The following is a 25,104-nucleotide window of genomic DNA, read 5'->3' as shown; positions in this document are numbered from 1 at the left end:
AGAATTATCTGGCTTTTTAATCAAGAAGAGGGGGGAAAAAAACCCTTACCCCTTTGCGTTTCCGGAACTTCCACCAACACACCCTTTTGTTGAAGTTCCTGGACCTCCGACTCTAATGCCAGTTGTTCTGCAGGTGAAGAACGCACAGGTGTTACCAGAAATTTATTATTAGGAATGTTCTGAAAATCAAACTTTAGTCCTGATTTAATAATGTTCTGGACCCATGGGCTACTGGAAATATTAAGCCAAGCCGGATAGAAGCCCAAAAGCCTGACTCCCACCCAGTCCGGCAGTCATTGTGGCTTTCTGTTGTCCCAAAAGGAGTTAGACAAGTAGCCTCTACCTTTCTTTCTATTGGTGTCATATCTGGGCTTTTCCCTATTTGATCTTGTACGGTCAAACCATCTTCTGTTAGTGCCCCGTCTGTAGGTTCGTCTTCCCAGGTAAGGAAATCGTTTTTTACTATCCCCTGCTTTTTCTAATAGTTCATCCAGAACTGGACCGAATAAATGCGCTCCTTCACATGGAATGCTGCACAGCTTTGATCTGGCCTGCATGTCCCCCTGCCAACATTTCAGCCAAATGGCCCTAGGGGCCGAATTAGAAAGTGCTGTTGATCTGGCTGACAATTTCACCGCATCCGCTGATGCATCAGCAAGATAAGCTGCTGCCCCCTGAATCATAGGAAGAGAGGATAAGATTTCATTCCTCGGAGTCTTATTTTTAAGTTGATCCTCTAAGCCAGGGGTCCCCAACTCCAGTCCTCAAGGCCCACCAACATGTCATGTTTTCAGGATTTCCTTAGTCTTGCCCAGGTAATAATTGCATCACCTGTGCAATGCAAAGGAAATCCTGAAAACATGACCTGTTGGTGGGCCTTGAGGACTGGAGTTGGGGACCCCTGCTCTAAGCTGCCAGCAAAACCATCATAGAGCGTGCCGTACAGGTGGCTGCTTTTGATGGCCTGAGAGCCCCTGCTGATGTTTCCCAAGCTCCCTTAAAAAACACATTGGCTCTCCTATCTAGCGGGTCCTTTAAAGTTCCCAAATCCTCAAACGGTAGCGAGGATTTCTTGGAAGCCTTAGCCACGGCCACATCAAGTTTTGGGGCTTTATCCCATGTTGCAGATGCTGACTCTTCAAACGGATATTTTCTCTTAAATGATGGTGGAAGAGAGCCTTTCCTTTCAGGTTTTTCCCACTCCCGTGTAATGAGGGAGCTTACTTTGTCAACCACAGGAAAACATCTACGAGATTTTCGGTCTAGCCCTTTAAACATGATATCCTGCATAGATTTCTCTGACGGGGTTTCTTCAATTCCTATAGTATTATTCACTGCCTTGATGAGCCGGTCTATCCGATCAAAGGAAAAGCATGAATGACCAGACTCAGTCTCTGAAGATGAAGCATCTGACCTTATCTCCCCTGAGTCACTATCCTCAAATGAACTTGGGGATCTAGATTCTGTTCCTCTAGATTCTCTATTTTGAGATAGAGATTTTGCTGAACCCCTGACCTCCTGCCTGACCATCTGTCTTAGGCTGGTAGCGAAGTTTGGTGTCTCTTCTGCTATTAATCGTTAAATACACGGTCTGCATAATTTCCTTATATGGCCATCCGGGACAGGAACTCCACACTCAGCACATTCTCTATGTTTAGACTTAGAGGACCGTTTTTTTTTTCCTGATAGACATGGAGAAAGGGAATATAAGGGGAGACATACATCACTAAGTGAACTTTCTCAGCGATCACTTACCCCAATACAGTAACTGAGTGGTACCGTAGATTGTGGGGGGACCCTCTCAGCCGGTGTAATCTCACTACGGCTTGAGAAATTTCCGGCCTTAGATCTTTGACCAGATCTATTTCCTCCAGGATGACTACTGCCACTAGACCGCCGCTGGGTGCTCACTATTTGGGGCTTCTCAAAAGGCTGACACTGCTGCTCAGTCTGCAACGGTTCCTGCTTCTGAGACTCCATTGCAATATGGATAGGAAGCATGTGGTAGCCCATTAGGAATCTTTAAGTAGCCGGCCCCTTCAGGTACCTCCCCCGGATGGGGTCAGCAGGTTAATCCAATCTGCTTGCCCGGTACATTTGCCAATGGTAGGCCCCTACCTCACGAGACCGCCCCTTAATTAGACCCCCGTCTTCCGACTGCTGCATCGCATACCTGCCCTTCCGCAATCACCATCTCTATCCGACACGCCATCCTCCCCCACCGCAAGACTGTATCCCGCTGTGAACCTGCTCACCGCCACGGCATGGACCGTGCCTGCCCTGCTCGTTATCGAGCCGCGCTATCCATCGCGTCACGAAGAACCGCCCCTTTCGACGCATCACTTCCGCCGTGCCAGCATGCGCCCATTCCACACGATATGCCGGAACACCGCGCCAAGCAGCCCTTGGTCCCGGAGAGCAGGGCCTCCCACGGCCATACATACCTGCACCGGAGATGGAAACATTCAAGTCAGCACTCCCCCTGAAGGCCGCTTTCTCCTGCTGCTGCCTACCCCCACAGCCCTCTGTGGTGTGGCACCTCCAGCACATCGGACCCGACCGAGGAAGGGGACCTCCCGATTCCAGAATCGGCCTGCCGATCCTGGGTACTGTCTTCAGCCTTCACCTTTCTTTTTAAGGCAAGTCTGTAGGGTCCCCTGTCAGGGACAGGAAACCAACTGAAGCGGGAGAGAGGTGCCGCCCTTTTATCTCTGTAGGTTTCCTGTCCCTGAAGGGCGGATCCCCTCTCTCGTTAGTGCTGTCATGGCGACTGAATAAAGCATCATTATCCTCCGCTTTCCCTTACAGGCCCATCATAGTATTATTCTTCAAGAGATTTTCTAACTTGTCAGCACATTCTATGTACGCTGTCATTTGGCTTTGCAGTTTACAGACCTGGACAGGTTACGGTCAGTGTCTCCTAATTTCAGGGGGTAGTTGGATCCTCCAGGCTATATGTTCTATAGAAAGGGGCTTTTAATGCCCAAAGTCATTTGAACAGTTTTGGATGGAGGAGAATGTTGTGGTCTAGAGACAAAATGGTGATCACACGATTGTGATACGGCCAGACTACACCACCGATAAAGCAGCCACAGATGGTGACTGAGAAAAATCTGTGACTTCTCTGCATTTAGTGGTTACTACTCACCTGGGTATTCATATGTAGGAATCTCCTTACACCGCTCATCATCCCTCTCATATGTAGTATTAATATGTGTCAGATCTTCACCCTGAAACAAATATTGTAAAAGTCACAGACAGATGGAGAAGTCACATCTATGATCAGCTCTAATCCTGCCATCTCCACCATTCTCATTATACAAGTATAAACCAGATTACTTACCGGTAATTGTATTTTATGGAGTCCACGACAGCACCCACAGAGAGGAGATATGCCCCCAGGAACAGGAAACCTGCAGATAAAAAGGGGCAGTCCCCCACCCTTCCAGAGTTTGATTACAGAGTACAAGAGGAACCGCCAAAAAAATTAGAACATCTTCATAAAAACCACTCAATATGTCTAAACATATACCTCAATATATACTACCATCACCCGGAGTGAATTACATACACATCTCTATTATGTGCTACTAAAGGGAGGGAAGTGAGTGGGTGCTGTACTGCTGTCGTGGACTCCATAAAATAAAATTACCGGTAAGTAATCCATTTTTTTATTCTCACCACGACAGCACCCACTGAGAGACTTTCAGACAACCATCATCTGGAAGGGACCACCATATTGAGGACAGACCTCCCGAAAACCAAGTCAGAAGATGATGACAAATCGAGTCTATAGTGGTTGTAAAAGGTAGATGTTGAAGACCATGTTGCAGCATTACATATCAGATCCATCGAGACGTCCACCTTCTCAGCCCAGGAGGATGCCCTAGCCCATGCCGAATGTGCCCTTATTCCATCCGGATGACCTTCACCCTTTGCTGAGTAGGCCAGACAGATTGAATCTCTGATCCAAAGTGAAAGTGCTCCTTGTGACTCTAAACCCCTTCCTGTGGCCCTGAGAAGACACAACCAGAGCTCTACTCTGCTTCCAGGGATGAGTTCTGTCTATATAAGACTCAGGACAGCTCTCCTCATCTAAGGTGTGGAATCTCTCCTCCTCAGAAGTAAAAGGGTTATCAAAAATGGAGGGAAGGAAAATCTCCTGACTTCTTTGAAACCTGGCAGCTCCCTTAGGCTAGGTTCACATTGCTTTAGGGCAGTCCGTTTAGTGCATAGCGCTACGGACTGCGCTAACGCAATGTCTCAGAGGGGATCGCGTTTGCCGATCCCGCTAGCGCAAATGCTTGCAGCGTTCGCGGTCCGTCACTCAAATGACGGCACATCGCTAGCGCACGCCCAATGTGGACGTGCGCTAGCGATGCGTTCGCCATTACAAGCAATGCCGAGGTGTAACATAGTCCGTTAAATGGGTTCACATAAAGCAATGTGAACCTAGCCTAAAGAGGTAGGAAGTTTCTGGCTTCAGCACTATCCATATGTCAAAAAGAAAGGGGAGCGGGCACCACACAGAGTATTTAGGGATCAACCAAATGCATATAATATATATATATATATACATATATATATATATATATATATATATATATATATATATATATATATACACAGTATAAACCAAACATGAAAAGATATGCACACAATTGGGATCAACCTCAAAAATTGTACAAAGTTTATTATTTTCAATACAAAAACACAGCAAGGCAAGACATACTTGTTAAAAACATTTAAAAATCATTAGCGACAAAGCACTTTACAATAGACAATCTTCCCAGACGAAGGGTACCGTCACACAGTGCAATTTTGATCGCTACGACGGCACGATTCGTGACGTTCGAGCGATATAGTTACGAGATCGCAGTGTCTGACACGCTCCTGCGATCAGGGACCCCGCTGAGAATCGTACGTCGTAGCAGATCGTTTGAAACTTTCTTTCGTCGTCTAGTGTCCCGCTGTGGCGGCATGATTGCATGGTGTAACATATATCGTATACGATGTGTGCATAGTAACCAACGGCTTCTACATCGCACATACGTCATGAAATTATCGCTCCAGCGTCGTAGATTGCAAAGTGTGACAGCAGTCTACGACGCTGGAGCGATATTGTTACGACGCTGGAGCGTCACGGATCGTACCGTCGTAGCGATGAAAATTGCACTGTGTGACGGTACCCTAAGGTATATAAGAAGGAACGCTCAAGCCACCTGCCTGTCTGCTGCCAGTTATATAAAATAACCCTCTGATGAAATACTCCTATCCTAAATATAGAGGCATTAATATAGACATATTTACCAGACATGCTGCACAGGAATCAGGTCCATAAAATAGAAAAAGACATCCCAAGAAAAAGGTAGGAAGGTTCTGGCTTCAGCACTATCCTTATGTCAAAAAGAAAGGGTAGCGGGCACCACACAGAGTATTTAGGGATCAACCAAGTGTATGTATATATATATATATAAATATATATATATATATATATATATATAGTACAGACCAAAAGTTTGGACACACCTTCTCATTTAAAGATTTTTCTGTATTTTCATGACTATGAAAATTGTACATTCACACTGCAGGCATCAAAACTATGAATTAACACATGTGGAATTATATACTTAACAAAAAAGTGTGAAACAACTGAAAAAATGTCTTATATTCTAGGTTCTTCAAGGTAGCCACCTTTTGATTTGATGACTGCTTTGCACACTCTTGGCATTCTCTTGATGAGTTTCAAGAGGGAGTCACTGGGAATGGTCTTCCAACAATCTTGAAGGCGTTCACAGAGATGCTTAGAACTTGTTGGCCCTTTTGCCTTCACTCTGCGGTCCAGCTCCCCCCAAACCATCTCGATTGTGTTCAGGTCTGGTGACTGTGGAGGCCAGGTCATCTGGCGTAGCACCCCATCACTCTCCTTCTTGGTCAAATAGCCCTTACACAGCCTGGAGGTGTGTTTAGGGTCACTGTCCTGTTGAAAAATAAATGATGGTCCAACTAAACGCAAACCGGATGAAATAGCATGCCGCTGCAAGATGCTGTGGTAGCCATGCTGGTTCAGTATGCCTTCAATTTTGAATAAATCCCCAACAGTGTCACCAGCAAAGCACCCCCACACCATCACAACTCCTCCCCCATGCTTCACGGTGGGAACCAGGCATGTAGAGTCCATCCGTTCACCTTTTCTGCATCACACAAAGACACGGTGGTTGGAACCAAAGATCTCAAATTTGGACTCATCAGACCAAAGCACAGATTTCCACTGGTCTAATGTCCATTCCTTGTGTTCTTTGGCCCAAACAAGTCTCTTCTGCTTGTTGCCTCTCCTTAGCAGTGGTTTCCTAGCAGCTATTTTACCATGTAGGCCTGCTGCACAAAGTGTCCTCATAACAGTTGTTGTAGAGATGTGTCTGTTGCTAGAACTCTGTGTGGCATTGACCTGGTCTCTAATCTGAGCTGCTGTTAACCTGCGATTTCTGAGGCTGGTGACTCGGATAAACTTATCCTCAGAAGCAGAGGTGATTCTTGGTCTTCCTTTCCTGGGGCAGTCCTCATGTGAGCCAGTTTCTCTGTAGCACTTGATGGTTTTTACCACTGCACTTGGGGACACTTTCAAAGTTTTCCAAATTTTTCGGACTAACTGACCTTCATTTTTTAAAGTAATGATTGCCACTCATTTTTCTTTACTTAGCTGCTTTTTTCTTGCCATAATACAAATTCTAATAGTCTATTCAGTAGGACTATCAGCTGTGTATCCACCAGACTTCTGCACAACACAACTGATGGTCCTAACCCCATTTATAAGGCAAGAAATCCCACTTATTAAACCTGACAGGGCACACCTGTGAAGTGAAAACCATTCCCGGTGACTACCTCTTGAAGCTCATCAAGAGAATGCCAAGAATGTGCAAAGCAGTCATCAAAGCAAAAGGTGGCTACTTTGAAGAACTTAGAATATAAGACATAATTTCAGTTGTTTCACACTTTTTTGATAAGTATATAATTCCACATGTGTTAATTCATAGTTTTGATGCCTTTAATGTGAACGTACAATTTTCATAGTCATGAAAATACATAAAAATCTTTAAATGAGAAGGTGTGTCCAAACTTTTGGTCTGTACTGTATATATATATATATATATATATATATATTTATATATATATATATATATATATATATATATATATATATATATATACAGTGGGGCAAAAAAGTATTTAGTCAGTCAGCAATAGTGCAAGTTCCACCACTTAAAAAGATGAGAGGCATCTGTAATTTACATCATAGGTAGACCTCAACTATGGGAGACAAACTGAGAAAAAAAAATCCAGAAAATCACATTGTCTGTTTTTTTAACATTTTATTTGCATATTATGGTGGAAAATAAGTATTTGGTCAGAAACAAACAATCGAGATTTCTGGCTCTCACAGACCTGTAACTTCTTCTTTAAGAGTCTCCTCTTTCCTCCACTCATTACCTGTAGTAATGACACCCTCAAACAGTCTGACTCCAAACTCCACTATGGTGAAGACCAAAGAGCTGTCAAAGGACACCAGAAACAAAATTGTAGCCCTGCACCAGGCTGGGAAGACTGAATCTGCAATAGCCAACCAGCTTGGAGTGAAGAAATCAACAGTGGGAGCAATAATTAGAAAATGGAAGACATACAAGACCACTGATAATCTCTCTCGATCTGGGGCTCCACGCAAAATCCCACCCCGTGGGGTCAGAATGATCACAAGAACGGTGAGCAAAAATCCCAGAACCACGCGGGGGGACCTAGTGAATGAACTGCAGAGAGCTGGGACCAATGTAACAAGGCCTACCATAAGTAACACACTACGCCACCATGGACTCAGATCCTGCAGTGCCAGACGTGTCCCACTGCTTAAGCCAGTGCATGTCCGGGCCCGTCTGAAGTTTGCTAGAGAGCATCTGGATGATCCAGAGGAGTTTTGGGAGAATGTCCTATGGTCTGATGAAACCAAACTGGAACTGTTTGGTAGAAACACAACTTGTCGTGTTTGGAGGAAAAAGAATACTGAGTTGCATCCTTCAAACACCATACCTACTGTAAAGCATGGTGGTGGAAACATCATGCTTTGGGGCTGTTTCTCTGCAAAGGGGCCAGGACGACTGATCCGGGTACATGAAAGAATGAATGGGGCCATGTATCGTGAGATTTTGAGTGCAAACCTCCTTCCATCAGCAAGGGCATTGAAGATGAAAAGTGGCTGGGTCTTTCAACATGACAATGATCCAAAGCACACCGCCAACGCAACGAAGGAGTGGCTTCGTAAGAAGCATTTCAAGGTCCTGGAGTGGCCTAGCCAGTCTCCAGATCTCAACCCTATAGAAAACCTTTAGAGGGAGTTGAAAGTCCGTGTTGCCAAGCGAAAAGCCAAAAACATCACTGCTGTAGAGGAGATCTGCATGGAGGAATGGGCCAACATACCAACAACAGTGTGTGGCAACCTTGTGAAGACTTACAGAAAACGTTTGACCTCTGTCATTGCCAACAAAGGATATATTACAAAGTATTGAGATGAAATTTTGTTTCTGACCAAATACTTATTTTCCACAATAATATGCAAATAAAATGTTAAAAAAACAGACAATGTGATTTTCTGGATTTTTTTTTCTCACTTTGTCTCCCATAGTTGAGGTCTACCTATGATGTAAATTACAGACGCCTCTCATCTTTTTAAGTGGTGGAACTTGCACTATTGCTGACTGACTAAATACTTTTTTGCCCCACTGTATATATATATATATATATATATATATCCCAATTGTGTGCATATTCTAATACAGTGGTCCCCCACCTTTCTGACCTTGAGAGCCACATTCAGCTAAGAGAGAAGGTCGCGAGCCACATTCAGCACTGAGAGAGGGTTGTGAGCCACATCCAGCTCCCACCCCCTTCAAAGTAGGGTCAACTAAAGCCCCCATTACGGGTATAATGATAACCGAAGCTTTTCCACAGAAATCACTCCAAAGCAGTAGACTGAGATCTAGAGGTTCCCCCAATACCCCCATTCAGTATTCTCCCAGCAAGGACTCCCAACACACTGTCACATCCGGCTTTGAGCACCTCCTCTAACATGTAGTACCAACCTCCAGCGTACCATACCTAAAACATCTCTAAACCCCAAAGACCAGTAAATGTGCATCCAGATCTGCACTTCTGTGCAGGGCTACTCACAAAATTTACCATTTTGAGATTTGCTCTTCATACCTGCTTGCTAGACCTGGACCTAATGCAACAAGTTGGCAGACAGTCGCGAGCCACAATTCATGGGACGGCGAGCCACATGTGGCTCCCGAGCTACAGGTTGGGGAGCCCTGTTCTAATACATCTAGACGGTCAGATGAAGATACAACGACCGAAAATAAAGTGCTGACCATGGGGGGAAAAAGGAAACAAAGCCCCACGCGTATCGACGCTCTCAGAGCATCTTCATCAGAGTAAATTTCCCCCCACTTTATTTTCGGTCGTTGTATCTTCATCTGACTGTCTAGGTATTAGGTGTCCGGACTATTAGTTTTGATAAGTGACCTCAGGTTTTCTTGGGATGTCTTTTTCTATTTTATGGACCTGACTCCTGTGCAGCATGTCTGGTAAATATGTCTATATTAATGCCTCTATATTTAGGATAGGAGTATTTCATCAGAGGGTTATTTTATATAACTGGGAGAAGACAGGCAGGGGGTTTGAGCATTCCTTCTTATATACCTTAGTCTGGGCAGATTGTCTGTTGTAAAGTGCTTTGTCAGTACATTCTTTACTCACCTGGGGGATGTGTCTTTTTGTGATTTTAAATGTTTTTAACAAGTATGTCTTGCCTTGCTGTGTTTTTGTATTGAAAATAATAAACTTTGTATATTTTTTGAGGTTGATCCCAATTGTGTGCATATCTTTTCTTGTTTAGTTTAGGCTTCAGCACTATCCTATCAGGAAATACAGGAAAGGAGGGTCGATAGATAGAGCCTGTATGTCACTAACTCTTCTAGCTGATGTTAATTTAAAGCAACTAACAGAGCAGTGTTTAATGATATCTACTTTAAAGCGACAGACTCAAAAGGTTTAAAAGGAGGACCAGTCAGGGCATCAAGGAGGCAAGCGAGCAATGTGTACAGAGTCGCTACGCTCACATGCTGAAATAAACCGTGCAACCCATCTATCACCCGCAATATTATGACTAGATAGGGCTCCCAAAGCTGATATCTGAACCTTTAATGTGTTAACTGAAAGATCCAGCTCATGAGCCTTCTGCAGAAACTCAAGAATTGCAGCAATTGGAACCTCACTAGAAAAGGGCAAAGTATGAAAATTAAGGAACTTCCTCTACACTCTACTGTATATCTTCATCGTGGATTCTTTCCTACTCTGCAGACTGGTACTAATCAGGTTGTCAGAAAACCCCCTTAATTTCAACAACTGCCTCTCAAGTTCCACGCCGTCAAGTGGAGACCCCTCACCCGATGATGACAGAATGGACCCCAAGAGAGCAGGCCCGGATCTGATGTGAGGATCCAGGTGTCGGAAATGGACATGGCTCTGAGCCATGAAAAGCAAAGTCTCTTGGGCCAGAAAGGAGCGATGAGAATTACCCTTGCTCTATCGTCCCTGATCTTCCTGATGGAAGCACCATCATTGGGGGAAACGTATAGGCCAGATTGAACCACCAAGGGAACTGGAGGGAGTCGACCATCTCTGGCTGATCTGCCCTGTTCAGGGAGGCAAACCTTTGGACCTGTCTGTTGCCCCTGGTAGCAAACAAGTCTATTTCCGGAAGCCTCCACAAGTCCACTAACTTCCTGAATACTTGGTGACTGAGAAACCATTCTCTCTGATATAATGTATAGTGACTGAGGAAGTCTGCTTTGAGATTTTCCACTTCCCTGATGTGAAGGGCTTAGAAAGACAAGAGATGGGTTTCAGCGAGTTCGAGAATCTCCACCGTAGTAGACATCAGCACTTTTGATCGAGTTCCGCCTTGCCAATTTACGTATGTAAATGACATGGTATTGTCTGACAAAACTCTCACATGGGACCCCCACAGCTGTGGGAGAAAGTGATGTAAAGCATGGCTGACTGTCTTTAATTCCTTTAGATTTGAGGAATCATCAGCCTCCTCTATGGACCTCTGCCCCTGGACCAGGTTATAGTACCATATGAGCTCCCCATCCATCAGGACTAGAATCTGTAGTAACTATCCTGGATGGTTTCACTACCCATGGAATCCCCTTCCCTCCTGGTCTCCCGGGACCTCCACCATGACATGCTAGATAATAGACATAAAACCTCCAACTCAAGAGCCTCCTGTTGTGCCGGGGATCTAAGAGAGGTCATAACAAAGGAATCTGGGGGGAAATGACGAAACTCTAGTTTCAACCCCGATGTTACTAAGCCCAGGGCCCAGGGATTAGAAGTGATCTCCTGCCATCTGTGGCAAAAGAATTTTAACCTGCCACCCACAGGAGGGTCAGGGTCAATGGCATTTATTACTCTTACTGGGAGAGGATCCGCTAAAATGGGCACCTTTTTGTTTGGTCTCCTTTGTTGCCCAGCAATCTCAGTTTTCATAAGGCCACCTTCTACCGAATGGCTGCTTTCTGAAGGCCATCCTGTAGCATGGAACAGACTGGTTAGGGAACCCTTTCTTTCTCTCTCCCGCCTTAGTGAGGATCTCATCGAGCACGCTGCCAAACAGGAACTCACCCTGGCATGGAATTGTGCAGAATTTAGAATTTGATTGCACATCCCCCCTTCTAGCACTTCAGCTATAGGGCATGACGAGCAGAATTAACAACACAGTTGACCTTGCCGCCAGGTGTAGGGAGTCCACAGAAGCATCGGCTAGATATTCTGTAGCTCCCCTGATCAATGTAATTGAGGACAACAGCCTCTCTCTAGACAATCCTTTCTTGATCTGTTCCTCCAGCTGGTCCACCCAAACAAGTAGAAAAATTCACAGCAAATACGATTTGATGGGAAAATGATCAAAAAAGCCGATTCACAGAAAAAATCCCAATTATTAAAAAATACCTTTTATTCTTATTTATGTTTAAAAACTGGTGCACACAAAACCATCACCAAAGAAAAAACAACGTCTATTAAAGAAAAGCCCTAGGGGGGGTGCCAAACCCTATGGGCCTATCACTATACTGCACCCTACCTGGCAGCGGAGGTTGGCATCCTATTTCCTACGCAATGGCACCCGCGCTCACCGTCGGCTATCCCTTCTATTCTAACCATCCCTATAGGGAAGGGGATGAAAGACAGTTAAATTCCCTAATTCTGCATATAAGGCTATGGGCCTGAGGATATGACTTTTAGAGGCCAAAAATATGCTGAATTGCCCCTATTCTGATCCAGCCTCACAGCAGGGGTTGGCACCCTAGATTTCTTTGCAACATGTGGCGCCCCCACTCCTCGACGGCTGTCCCAATGCTGATCCTGATAGAGAGATCTTAATGTGCAAAAAATAATGTAGCAAAGAAATATTAATGGGCTTACAGTTGCTGGAAAAGCACATTAGGAAATAGGGGCCCCTGTTATTTCTTATCCTCATTGTTTTGATCATTATAGAAGACATCTTGACATTCATTAATGGGATTACATTTATGAAAATTGTCAGATAATCATTATTAAATTTAATAGATAGTCAATAATGTGCTTTTCCAGCAACTGTAAGCCCATCAATAATTTTTTGCTACATTATTTTTTGCACATTAGCACCTTAAGATCTCTCTATCAGGGTCAGCATTGGGACAGCCGTAGAGGAGTGGGGGCGTCACATGTCGCAAAGAAATCTAGGGTGCCAACCCCCGCTGTGAGGCAGGATCAGAATAGGGGCAATTCAGTATATTTTTTGACCTCCAAAAGTCATAGACGTTTTTTCTTTGGTGATGGTTTTGTGTGCACCAGTTTTAAAACATAAATAAGAATAAAAGGTATTTGTTAATAATTGGGATTTTTCTGTGAATCCACTCAAACAAGTATTGACCTTGATGTACATGTGCTGGATATAGTCGGTCTAAAGGCTCTGTTGTAGGACTCCCATTATTTTTTAAGTAATGTATCTGCTTTGCGATCTAGAGGGTCAGATAGGACCCCAAAATTTTCTATAGACAGGACACAATGCCTAGAAGTCGAGGCCACTGCGGAGTCCACCTTGAGAATCTTGAACCAAGCTGTCAGGTTATCATCCTCAAAGGGACAAAGGGATACCTCCTCCTGGAAAATGAGGAGAGGAACCCTCGCGCTGCCCCTGCTTGCTCCATTCCTTCCAGACCAAATCCTTCTCCAATAACGGGGAAAGCACGTCTCTTTTTCTATGAAAGAACTGCAAACATAATTTCCTGCGTAGATCTAGCCTCTGTTGCCTCTGAAAGCCCCATGGTATTTCTAACTGATTTCACCAGGTTATCCATACTCTCTATGAGAAAACAAGATAGCCCTTCTTCATGAGATGATAATGAATCAGAAGCACCAGAGGATCCTGCCTGGACGGTACCGGAAACAGAACTGGAGACAGGGGTAGTACTCCTTGCTTTGGACTTATGGTTCTTAGACCTGTTTGAACATCCTAAGGACTGAAGTTCCTCTCATCATTAATCGTATATCAGCGCATCTAACTGAGGACTCCTCCTCTAAAGTCTGGCTGATACAACTCTGACACAGTCTTTTAAGATAGAGGTCAGGAAGGGGTTGTGAGCACAAGGCACATTCTTTGTGCTTGGATTTTTTTAGATTTCTTAGCCTGAAGGGGAGGTACACAGAAAGAAGGTGAATCAGCTTAGTAGGCAGAGTCATGTAACACTCACCCAGTGAAGCTGTGATGTTCTACCGGTTCTAAAAGTGGAGGCACAGTACGAGTTCTAGACGGTTCAGCTCTCTTACTCCGTACCCTCTTGTCAGTGGAGTGGCCCTCTCGGGAGTGCCCACTGCTGCTCTTGGGATTGCTGTGTGGCTGCACTTCCACCACTTGTGGGTGCACCTTAGATTCTCCTGGAGAGGACATCTTTGGGACACATCGGCAGCAGGAGGCCGCCGGATCTTATACTTTCAGCCCGTCCATCTCCGGAACACGCTTACCCAGATCCTCGGAAGTGAACCCAGGCAATTTCGGTTCAGGAATGCTTAATGGGCAGTGCTCATGCGTGGGCCGAAACCTCGAAGCACTGCCCGATGGAAGAGCAGGGCAGCCGATGCATGCATCCTGCTCCACAAGATGAGTGCCGGTCTGGTCCTACTGCACCGCTTGAGCCAGGACAGCCTCTTCCGGATCGTGGCCTCACATCATCTGCAGCGCCCCAGAGTCCTGGTCGTTGCAGTAATGTCATTCTTCCACCAGGGGGAGTGATGTTACGTCTGATGGCACCGAAGGAGTTCACCCTACCAGGTATCACAAGACCCACAGCACACTTCACACTCCAGCCACCAGGGGGAGCGAAAGGTTCTATCTATTAGGCCACTCCTCACATTAGGTAAAACTGGTAGTTGGATAGGAAGTTAGAGAGAACGAAGCTGATGGAGGGAGAAGGAGTAAGAAGCAGAAGCTGACTGGGCTCGGCCCAGTAGATACCTGTCAGGCAGACAGAGGAAAAGGAAGGGACATCAGAGGCTCAGCAAGATAGAAAGACACGGAGCTGCGCCTGCAACCCATGCGGCAGCATCCAAAGAAAGGACACGAAGCAAATTGTGTTGTAGGGAGTGGGACACGAAGTCACGGCAAAGGAGAATAGAAATCCAGAAGGAGTCCTGTCCTGTGAGAGGCTGCCTCTTTCTGGAGCGCGGGTCGGTGGCCGGACTACCGAGGGAGGAATAGACTCTACGCTTTACTTCAAAGACCGGCAGGGCAGTCAATTCCAAGTTGGCTGTCCGACCTAAGAACCTAAGCAGACAAGGTGGCAACGCGGAGGAAAGGGGGGACACTAGGGTCCCTATAAAATAGCCTCAGGCCACCACCGTCATACGGGTTTGTCCTATCCATCTGGGGGACAGAGAGAACAGATAACATCTACAAAAGTTGTGAGGACCTTACCGAGTTGCTCAGCAGGGGGGTACTACAACGCCCGAGCGCTAGTAGGAAGGCCACTGATTTCCACCTGGAAAAGGGGGACTCTGGAAGTGTCATCAGACCGGCCGGACCCTGTCTACCCTGTAATCCTGTACTCTGGACTTCGGATGCAAAAGCCTTCAGTAAAGGTAAAGAGACTGCACTCTTTGTGTCCTCGTTATTAACTGCGCCTCACACCATCACCATCTACACCTCTAGGAAGCCCTGGGGAAACATTTCACCTGTGGGAAGGTATACCATCTGGCTGCCATTACATCACCCCAGCGGACCTCTAAGCAGCGTCGGTCACCCTGACCGAATACCACAGGTGGCGTCACGAACACTACCGTTCTCTACGAACTCTGCCTTTTATTGGGCGCCCCTCATAGGGCCACGGTCCGGGTCGGGCCACCGTGACATCCTCGCTGAAGGAACTGAAGGACCCGGTACCGAGTACCCCATTGCCCTTACGTGGGGGCGCTGCACATCCACCATCAGACAAGGGGGGAGTTGGACAGGTAGGGTTCCCATGACGCTGCTTCTGGTGCCGCAGCCCCTGCCGTTCCCCCAACATCGCACAGGCCCAAGTAACTTTTCCCCTGCAGGTTCCCGCAGGAACAGGAAACCAACATAGGAGGCGAGGAGGACAGCCCCTTTTTATCTATAGGCTTCCTGATTCTGGGGGCGGATCCCCTCTCTCAGTGGGTGCTGTCATGGCGATAATAAAAAAAAACATATAATACTGGTGGATAAAACAAGACTGAGCACAAAACCTTCACAGCTGTCTGCACATCATAGGGGAGATCTCATGACACCTTCTCTCCATCTACCTGATGATCCTGAGGAACATTGGGATCTTCTTGTTTACAGTCCTGTGGAAGAGGAGGACGGGAACATGTGTATTTAGTCCTGTCTATTACCTGGTGATGTGAGGGGCTGGGGAACCTCCATCATGACATCCTTGTACAGATCTTTGTGTCCTTCTAAATAGTCCCACTCCTCCATGGAGAAATAGACGGCGACATCCTGACACCTTATAGGAACCTGACACATACAATGACACCGTCATCCCCCGATTCCTTCATAGTGTTACTGTATAATGTTCCAGCATTCCCTGCAGTGTCACCTCTTCAGTCAGCAGCTCAATCACCTTGTAGGTGAGTTCTAGAATCTTTTGGTCATTGATGTCCTCATGTATCAGGGGGTGAGGTGGAGGCCCCGTGATTGGGCTCAGGGGTCTTCCCCATCCCTCAGACACAGGGTCCTGACAGCGCTCACTAGTGGTCTTCTTCACTACTGTGTATTCCTGGTTATGGAGAGACACATTAATAAATCTCACTACAGACATTTCCAGAGTCCTCACCTCTCCAGTTCTGTCCATCTGTTATTCCCATAGATAAGAATGATGTAATGTGACGTCATCAGAATCTCTCACCTCTCCAGTAAGCTAGAAGAGGATCTCTAGGGTGAGGTGTAATATCCTCTCCGCCATCTTGTCTATGTCCACATTCATCTGTGATGGGTAATTCAGGAAATTTTCTTATATAGAAGATCATCACTGAGAGGATCCGATATTATAGAGACCTGAATGAGAAGAAGATGAGCCGATGTAACATCATAATAATCCTGTGCTTCTGTGCGGTAGCCGCACATGTCAAATCCCGCATGCAGATGCATCCGCATACAACGCACGTCCCTGTGTACCCAATGTTAAAGATAGGTACGCAGGACGCATGCAGAGTAGGCGGAGCTTCAAGGAGGAAGAAGGGAGGAAGTACACCTCTATCCGCAGCCCTCCCGACCACAAGTGTGAAACCAGCCTGAGACATCTCCTCCATGCTCCCAATCACTGGCTATGTTACTCACTGCTTCAGCAACTGATTGGCTGTAGGAATCACAAGTTCGTTAGGACTGAGCAGGAAATACAGAGACTGGCGGGGACCCAAGCAGCAATGGTATTTTTAGTATTTTACAACATACTTCCTTCTTCCCTGACATCTACTAATAAATCCTATATATTTAGGCCACAGACAACAAGCAGTTTCTTCCTCGGAGTCGGCAGCTGAATACGTTCCTCATAGACTCATATTCCATAACGCTAATTCTCGTCTCATTTACCGACACTGGAATCGGCATTAGCAATACTGCAGGAGATATTCATTACACGGGACAGGAGAAATAACTATTTCATGATGAGGACGACATCTTCATCTTCTACTACGGCTCTAGAAACAGATTTGTCCAGAGTCCGTCACTGACTCCATCACCACCGGCCTCTATATGAAGGTTTCCCGTCTTCCCCGCACTGTAATCTTCTATCACGTTAGATCTCAGCTCTGATTCACACACAGAAGTCTGAGGCTTTTAGAAATGATGGTTTGTAAGAACAAGACAGGCGTCATGTGATGTCAAATTCTCCATGTACAGTGTTTTTTTCTCTGAATATGATGGGGTTTTTAAGTATTTTAGCTTTGACTTCCACATATATATTACATGAAAAACACAAAAATAAAATTGGTTATGGAGGATCTGTGGGAACATTACATTGTGGAGGCCCCGTACTATGAGAGTAATACATGTTTCCTTGGTTCCCGTCTTTCATAGTTGGGTCGTTTGTATCCATCAGCGGAAAAGGAACAAAACCATTGTGATTCTTATAAGGAGACAACACAAACCCCCTAAATATAACATTTTATAACAACCCCACAATCTGTGACTCTTCAGGGTAAATCGCTCTCTCCCCATTGGATTAGAGCTGATACTATGAAGCTAAAGGGACTAAACAGACTTTCTGTCACCTCCATAAAGGGGCACTTTACTGTGTTCGTCAGAACTGTCCGAGGATTATTAGAGGGGATAGTTTCCCCCTATTAGAAGGGGCACCTGTGGATATTGGGGTCTTTACCTGATACAGTCCTGGTGGGATTTACTCGGTAAAGTGGATGTTGGACAAATATCACCATCATTAGCACAGCAGCCTTGCAGTGCTGGGGTCCTGGGTTCTAATCCCACCCAGGACAACATCTGCAAAGAGTTTGTATGTTCTCTCCATGTTTGCGTGGGTTTCCTCCAGGTTCTCCGGTTTCCTCCCACATTCCAAAGACATACTGATAGGGATTCTAGATTGTGAGCCCCATCGGGGACAGTGATGATAATGTGTGCAAAACTGTAAAGCGCTGCGGAATATGTTAGCGCTATATAAAAATAAAGATTATTATTATTATCAATTACCATCAGACTGAAGGAACATCGCTCCTCTATTCGGCTCTATGGATCCAGGACCTGTGATGAGGTCACAGTAGGGGAGGAGTCAGGGGTCACATGATCAGGGGCCTCAGTGTATGCAGGACTCTGCTGTGCTGGTTGTCATGGTGCTGGATGAGGGGAAGTTTATGTGTGGGGTCAGGAGGGGTTTACAGTGTGGATGTAGCGGAGCCGCTTGTGTATGAGATGTACGGAGCGGAGCCGTGAGTGAACAAGGTGTACGGAGCAGAGCTGTGTGTGTACAAGGTGTACGGAGCGGAGCCAAGTGTGTACGAGGTGTACAGAGCGGAGCCATGTGTGTACAACATGTGCAGAGTGGAGCCGATGTGTATGAGGTGTACGGAGCAGAGCCGTGTGTGTATGAGGTGTATGGAGCGGAGCCATGTGTGTATTACATGTACAGATCAGAGCCGTGTGTGTACAAGATGTGCAGAGCAGAGCCGTGTGTACGAGGTGTATGGAGCGGAGCCGTGTGTGTACGAGGTGTACGGAGCGGAGCCGTGTGTGTATGAGGTGTATGGAGCAGAGCCATGTTTGTATGAGGAGTACGCCACGGAGCCATGTGTACAAGGTGTACGGAGCGGAGCCATGTGTGTATTATATGTACAGAGCGGAGCCGCGTGTGTACGAGATGTATGGAGTGGAGCCTGAGTGTACGAGGTGTACAGAGCGGAGCCGTGTGTACGAGGTGTACGGAGCGGAGCCGTGTGTGTACGACATGTGCGGAGCAGAGCCGTGTGTGTACGAGGTTTACGGAGCAGAGCCATGTGTGTATGAGGTGTACGAAGCTGAGCCGTGTGTGTATGAGGTGTACGGAGCAGAGCCATGTGTGTATGAGGTGAGCAGAGCCATGTGTGTATGGGGTGTACGGCACAGAGCCATGTGTGTATAAGGTGTACGGAGCGGAGCCGTGTGTGTACGAGGTGTACGGAGCAGAGCCATGTATGTATGAGGTGTACGGAGAGGAGCCGTGTGTGTATTATATGTACAGAGCGGAGCTGCGTATGTACGAGATGTACGGAGCGGAGCCGCGTGTGTACAAGATGTACGGAGTGGAGCCGTGAGTGTAGGAGGTGTATGGAGCAGAGCTGTGTGTATGAGGTGTACGGAGCGGAGCCGTGTGTGTACGACATGTGCGGAGCAGAGCCGTGTGTGTACGAGGTGTACGGAGCAGAGCCATGTGTGTATGAGGTGTACGGAGCGGAGTCGTGTGTGTATGAGGTGTACGGAGCGGAGCCAAGTGTGTATGAGGTGTACGGCGCGGAGCCATGTGTGTATTACGTGTACAGATCAGAGCCGTGTGTGTACGAAGTGTACGAAGCGGAGCCATGTGTATACGAAGAGTACAGAGCGGAGCCATGTGTGTATTACATGTACAGAGTGGAGCCGCGTGTGTACGAGATGTATGGAGCGGAGCAGCGTGTGTACGAGATGTACGGGGCGGAGCCGTGAGTGTACGAGGTGTACGGAGCGAAGCCATGTGTGTATGAGGTGTACGGAGCGAAGCCATGTGTGTACGACATGTGCAGAGTGGAGCCATGTGTACGAGGTGTACGGAGTAGAGCGAAGTTTGTACGAGGTGTACGGAGCAGAGCCATGTGTGTATGAGGTGTACGGAGCGGAGCTGTGTGTTTACGAGGTGTACGGAGCAGAGCCGTGTGTGTATGAGGTGTACGGAGCGTAGCCTTGTGTGTATGAGGTGTACGGAGCGAAGCCATGTGTGTATGAGGTGTACGGCGCGGAGCCATGAGTATATTACATGTACAGATCAGAGCCGTGTGTGTAGTGTGTACGAGGTGTACAGAGCGGTACCATGTGTGTATGAGGAGTACGGAGCGAGCGGAGCCATGTGTGTATTACATGTACAGAGCGGAGCCGCGTGTGTACGAGATGTACGGAGCAGAGCCGCGTGTGTACGAGATGAGCGGAGCCGTGAGTGTACGAGGTGTACGGAGCAGAGCCATGTGTACGAGGTGTACGGAGCGGAGCCGTGTGTGTACGACATGTGCGGAGCGGAGCTGTGTGTACGAGGTGTACGGAGCAGAGCCACCATGTGTGTACGAGGTGTATGGAGGAGAGCCATGTGTGTATGAGGTGTCCGGAGCGGAGCCGTGGGTGTACTGAGCAGAGACGTGTGTGTATGAGGTGTACGGAGTAGAGCTGTGTGTGTACGAGATGTATGGAGCGGAGCCGTGCATGTAAGAGATATACGGAGCGGAGCCGTGTGTGTAAGAGATGTACTGAGTGGAGCCGTGTGTGTAAGAGATATACGAAGCAGAACCATGCATGTATTACATGTAAAAAGCGGAGCCGTATGTTTGTGCGTAGTGGCTACGGTATTAATGTGTATGGCAGGCAATCCCCACATGTTTAATGTCGGTCTAACAGCTGTGAAACATGCGGGGTGAGGACTCAATTGAAGGGGGAAATTGGGATGTAGAAGGCGCCGTGGTAACGGGGGGCTGTGACGATGCTGTTGAGTTTTATATACATGTGTGATAAAGTGATGTTATATTTCCATTACGTCCCTCAGGACAGCACCATGGACAGCACCATGGAGGACGTCCTTCCTCGACCTATAGCGGGACAGGATCATAGAGAGGTTAAAAGGACCCTCCCACCTCCACCATCCAGTGTTTTTCCTGTCCCTACAGGGACGGTTGTATGAGAGGTTGCTTCTAGAGCGAAGACAGCCTGCGGATTCTCTTCCCCCTGTCAAGTGGTCCGTGGCCGACACCTCACTGGGTAGAGGTCCCTCAGCTATCAGTGCTGTACCAGATGGATTCAGAGTTCGGGGATCTCAGCCTTCCCTTTTCCCGGTCAGACGGACCATGGCTGAATCCTCTTTGAGAGGTTCCTCAGCCAACAGCCTGTGTAATGGGCTTAGGGGGATCGTGCGGCAGGTCAAATCCTTCCCCCTGTCAAGTAGCCCAGGGTGGAAACTCCCTGGTGGGGAGTCCCTCAGCCCCAGTGACCAGTCGAGCGGACGGGCTCCTGGGTAGAGCCGCTTCCTCCCAGTGGGGGCTCTCGGCTCAGACGCCGACCGGCAAAACACCGCTACTTCCGAAAGTCGTGTGGTGGAGAAGGCCGTTGCACTTCCAGTGACGTCAGAGAGGGGCGCCGGCACATAGAATCGGCGTGCGTTCCACGATGGAACACGGAAGGGGGCAGAGGCAGTAATGCGGCATTTCTGATGGGACGCCACTTCCTTCCATGGTAGGCTCTCGGCGTTACCAGCTCCACCTGTCTTCTAGCAGGTATGGAGCCAGCACAGGCGAGTGCATGGTTTAAAGGGAACCTGTCACCCCGAAAATCGCGGGTGAGGTAAGCCCACCGGCATCAGGGGCTTATCTACAGCATTCTGTAATGCTGTAGATAAGCCCCCGATGTTACCTGAAAAAGGAGAAAAAGACGTTATATTATACTCACCCAGGGGCGGTCCCGCTGCTGGTCAGGTCGGATGGGCGTCTCCGGTCCGCTGCGGCGCCTCCTATCTTCATTACAAGACGTCCTCTTCTGATCTTCAGCCACGGCTCCGGCGCAGGCGTACTTTGCTCTGCCCTGTTGAGGGCAGACAAAGTACTGCAGTGCGCAGGCGCCGGGCCTCTGACCTTTCCGGCGCCTGCGCACTGCAGTACTATCCTCTGCCCTCAAGAGGGCAGAGCAAAGTACGCCTGCGCCGGAGCCGTGGCTGAAGATCAGAAGAGGACGTCTTGGAATGAAGATGGGAGGCGCCGCAGCGGACCGGAGACGCCCGTTTGACCTGACCAGCAGCGGGACCGCCCCTTGGTGAGTATAATATAATGTCTTTTTCTCCTTTTTCAGGTAACATCGGGGGCTTATCTACAGCATTACAGAATGCTGCAGATAAGCCCCTGATGCCGGTGGGCTTACCTCACCCACGATTTTCGGGGTGACAGGTTCCCTTTAATGTTGCATTGATGGGCTGGGCCTCTGGGCTGCCTCGACTCTCAGGCCTTTGTGCCAAAGCTGTACCTGGAACCCATTTGCAGCTAGGCCTTGGACCTCGAGGCTATGGTGGGGCCATATGTCAGGCTACATCTCATAACTGGACTTTAGTTAGTTGCAGGTCTTGTCTGCCTTATGATTGGGCTTCAGAGTGACTTTTTGGAAGCATGCTTTCCATTTTCTGGTGAAGACTGCCCTCCAGCTGCGGCTCATTAATTAGCTCCTTCGGGTGGAGTCAGTCTGACAAATGAGATGTACTGTTCAGAGTGGAGATTTATCTGGAACTCTGATAGATTGCTCTTTTGCTTAAAAATAAAGTTTATTATTGTTGTTATTTTTATTAATCCTTCCCCAAACTTCACATTCGGCAATCAGATAGACAGATTCTTGTCCCATAAGTCTGTTGCGTTTTGTTTACCAGGGACATCAGCACTGCCTTCTGTACCTTGTGGTGAAGCAACAGTACTGTGTCGTGTGGCAGAGGATCCCATACTCGTGGCTCTTACAGCAGTCACGGCTCCTAAGATAAATGAATCTGCATCCAATGCTCTTACTGTTAAGACCCCATAGTCTCACTGCCTCACAGTAGATAATCTCCCTCTGTGATGAGGAAGAAACCGACTTTTTCAGTAGCCATGGAATATGGTTACTCCCACAATGGCAGTCTGAGTGTATAAAGATCCCTGAGAAGATTGCCTCTTGGGATATGTATGTGCGTATATGTTGATATGGACAAATAAGTTGACATAATGTCTGGACTAATGACTCGTATAAATGCAGTTTCAAATAATTTCAAGTGTCGGAAGATTTTTACTAGCACCACCACCACCTTCATCGATTCAGAGTCCAGACTCCCTGTGTCTAACATCAAGTAAAACAAGAGCACTTCTTTCAGCGCTTCTAATGAGAAGCCCGACGTTGGTATTGGCAGGATATATTACCTGCCAGATGGTGTATTCCTTAGTTTCAACAATATATAACCCTTACTTGGGGTTAGACATCTAAGGATTTGGAATAGACGTGATCTCCTGGATGAGTAATGTGCGTACATCCCAATGCTCTGCCATTATCCATGTACTAATTGTTATTGGTTTGATCTTCCCACAGTCCAGGGCCTCTGTCCTGCAGGTCTCCTTGTAGTATGGTAAGCTGGTCTGTAACCAAGGCTTAACCTGAGCCCAAAGGACCGATGAAGGAACAGTCCTGTGTTATAAGCACATGCAGCTTATTATTGGTCGGTACAGTCCTCATTGGGTGGTGGCTGTGATTTTCACCATATTTTGCTGGGCAATAATGTTTTCTAACCCTATTCTGGGGCTGTGATGTCTATAAGTATCTATCACAATAAATAACTTGCTGTGGTTCATTATTGGTATTGGAGTACAATGGGTGTATTTCACTCTCTGCTTCTGATGCTTATTTCGTTTACCACATTTCATACTGAAATTGGCCATTATAGATGTATATCAGACATTACGGTGATTTTCTTTGCCGATCTCTTTAGATATCTATGGTTTTTCTGATCTTTCCGATCATTTATATATTTAGTCTGTTTTTTTTGCCTGGGACTTTGCTTCCTGGGCTTCTGTACCCACCCTGGGAGAGTTGCTTTGGTATTCTCCATGGTGCTGTCCTGAAGGAAGTAATGTTAACCGAATTACCGGTAGGTCTAATTCCCTTTTTTATCCCTATGGCCGGCGTTGTATGTTCGGTTCTCCTACAGGCTATCCTTATGGCCGTCCCTGGGAATGCGGGAGGTCCGTCCACTAGGGGAACCATACACTATACCGTAGATAGGGACATAGTTTGCACTACACTGGGTATTATATAGTTAATACTGTTGGGATTAGCCTACAGTTTGGGAGGGGTTAGATGAGGTTTTATAGAGAATGTTTTCCTGCTGACAGTCAGTCAGAGCCTAGCAAGTTATCCAGGAGATGTATGGTGATTTTGAGGATGATCTTCAGGTCCTGGATAAATAGCTGGACGCTCTGCCGGAGCTCCTCCATCTGCTTGTCCTCACATGCCGTCAGGGCTGCCACTAGGAATTTTGGGGCCCCATACTGGCGAAATTTTCAGGGCCCCCCTGAGACTCTGTCCAGGCTCCACCCCTCGAACTGTCCACAGCCCCATTGCTCTCTCTTGGAAAAACTCCACTTCTCAATCATCACACATTAAGGCCGCGGTCACACTTGCGAGTTCAATGCAGGAAAGTCTCACTGCTGCCGGCACTCAGGACTGGAGCGTGCTGCTGCATAGAAATACATGCAGCCGCAAACTCCGGTCCAGAGTGCCGGCGGCAGTGCCAGGACTTGCAAGTGTGACCCCGGCCTAACAGTTCCCATCACCAGATCACACACATAGAGCCAGCACCTTTTGTTTTGGCCCAAAGATTTTTTAAGTCTCCACTCCCCCCTTGTCTCCATTCTTCCCCCCGTGTCTCCATTCTTCCCCCCGTGTCTCCACAACAAGGTAGACTCTTTTGGTCGAGCTCTACTCTACTCTAACCTATTAATCATTTGATATAATATACAATACAATTTTGGTATATTTTTATTTATTTGCAATTTTTAAAATGACCAATAATATCACATACAAGGGGCAAATACCACCGCACCATGACCAGACACCATGTTACCACCACAGTGATTGAACAATATCACTTACAAGGAACAAACACTGCCACACCATGTCCAGACCACATATTACCACCACAGTGTTGTGAATTCTGCTCTTGGGTTCCCTCCAGTGGTTGTTGGTGGGAATGCAGTTGTCTCTGACTCGCAGACCTG

At 47.1% G+C, this 25,104-nt stretch overlaps 1 protein-coding gene across 1 annotated transcript in view; it reads right to left on the bottom strand.

The window, feature by feature from the left end:
- LOC138666437 (zinc finger protein 84-like) overlaps positions 1 to 18,374 on the bottom strand; it is a 59,646-nt gene extending 41,272 nt beyond the window's left edge. Inside the window, exons 1-3 of the mRNA XM_069754659.1 lie at positions 18,311 to 18,374; positions 16,443 to 16,663; positions 3,149 to 3,230 (exon numbers count right to left, since the gene is read on the bottom strand). Coding sequence (XP_069610760.1) covers positions 3,149 to 3,230; positions 16,443 to 16,460 — 100 coding nt within the window. The 5' untranslated portion in view covers positions 16,461 to 16,663; positions 18,311 to 18,374. The remainder of the gene's footprint in view (positions 1 to 3,148; positions 3,231 to 16,442; positions 16,664 to 18,310) is intronic.
- Between the last annotated feature and the right edge of the window lie 6,730 nt (positions 18,375 to 25,104).

The sequence above is a fragment of the Ranitomeya imitator genome, chromosome 2, assembly GCF_032444005.1.
Source record: "Ranitomeya imitator isolate aRanImi1 chromosome 2, aRanImi1.pri, whole genome shotgun sequence".
In the NCBI taxonomy this organism is placed as follows: Eukaryota; Metazoa; Chordata; class Amphibia; order Anura; family Dendrobatidae; genus Ranitomeya; species Ranitomeya imitator.
This window is presented reverse-complemented; position numbering and strand designations above follow the sequence as displayed.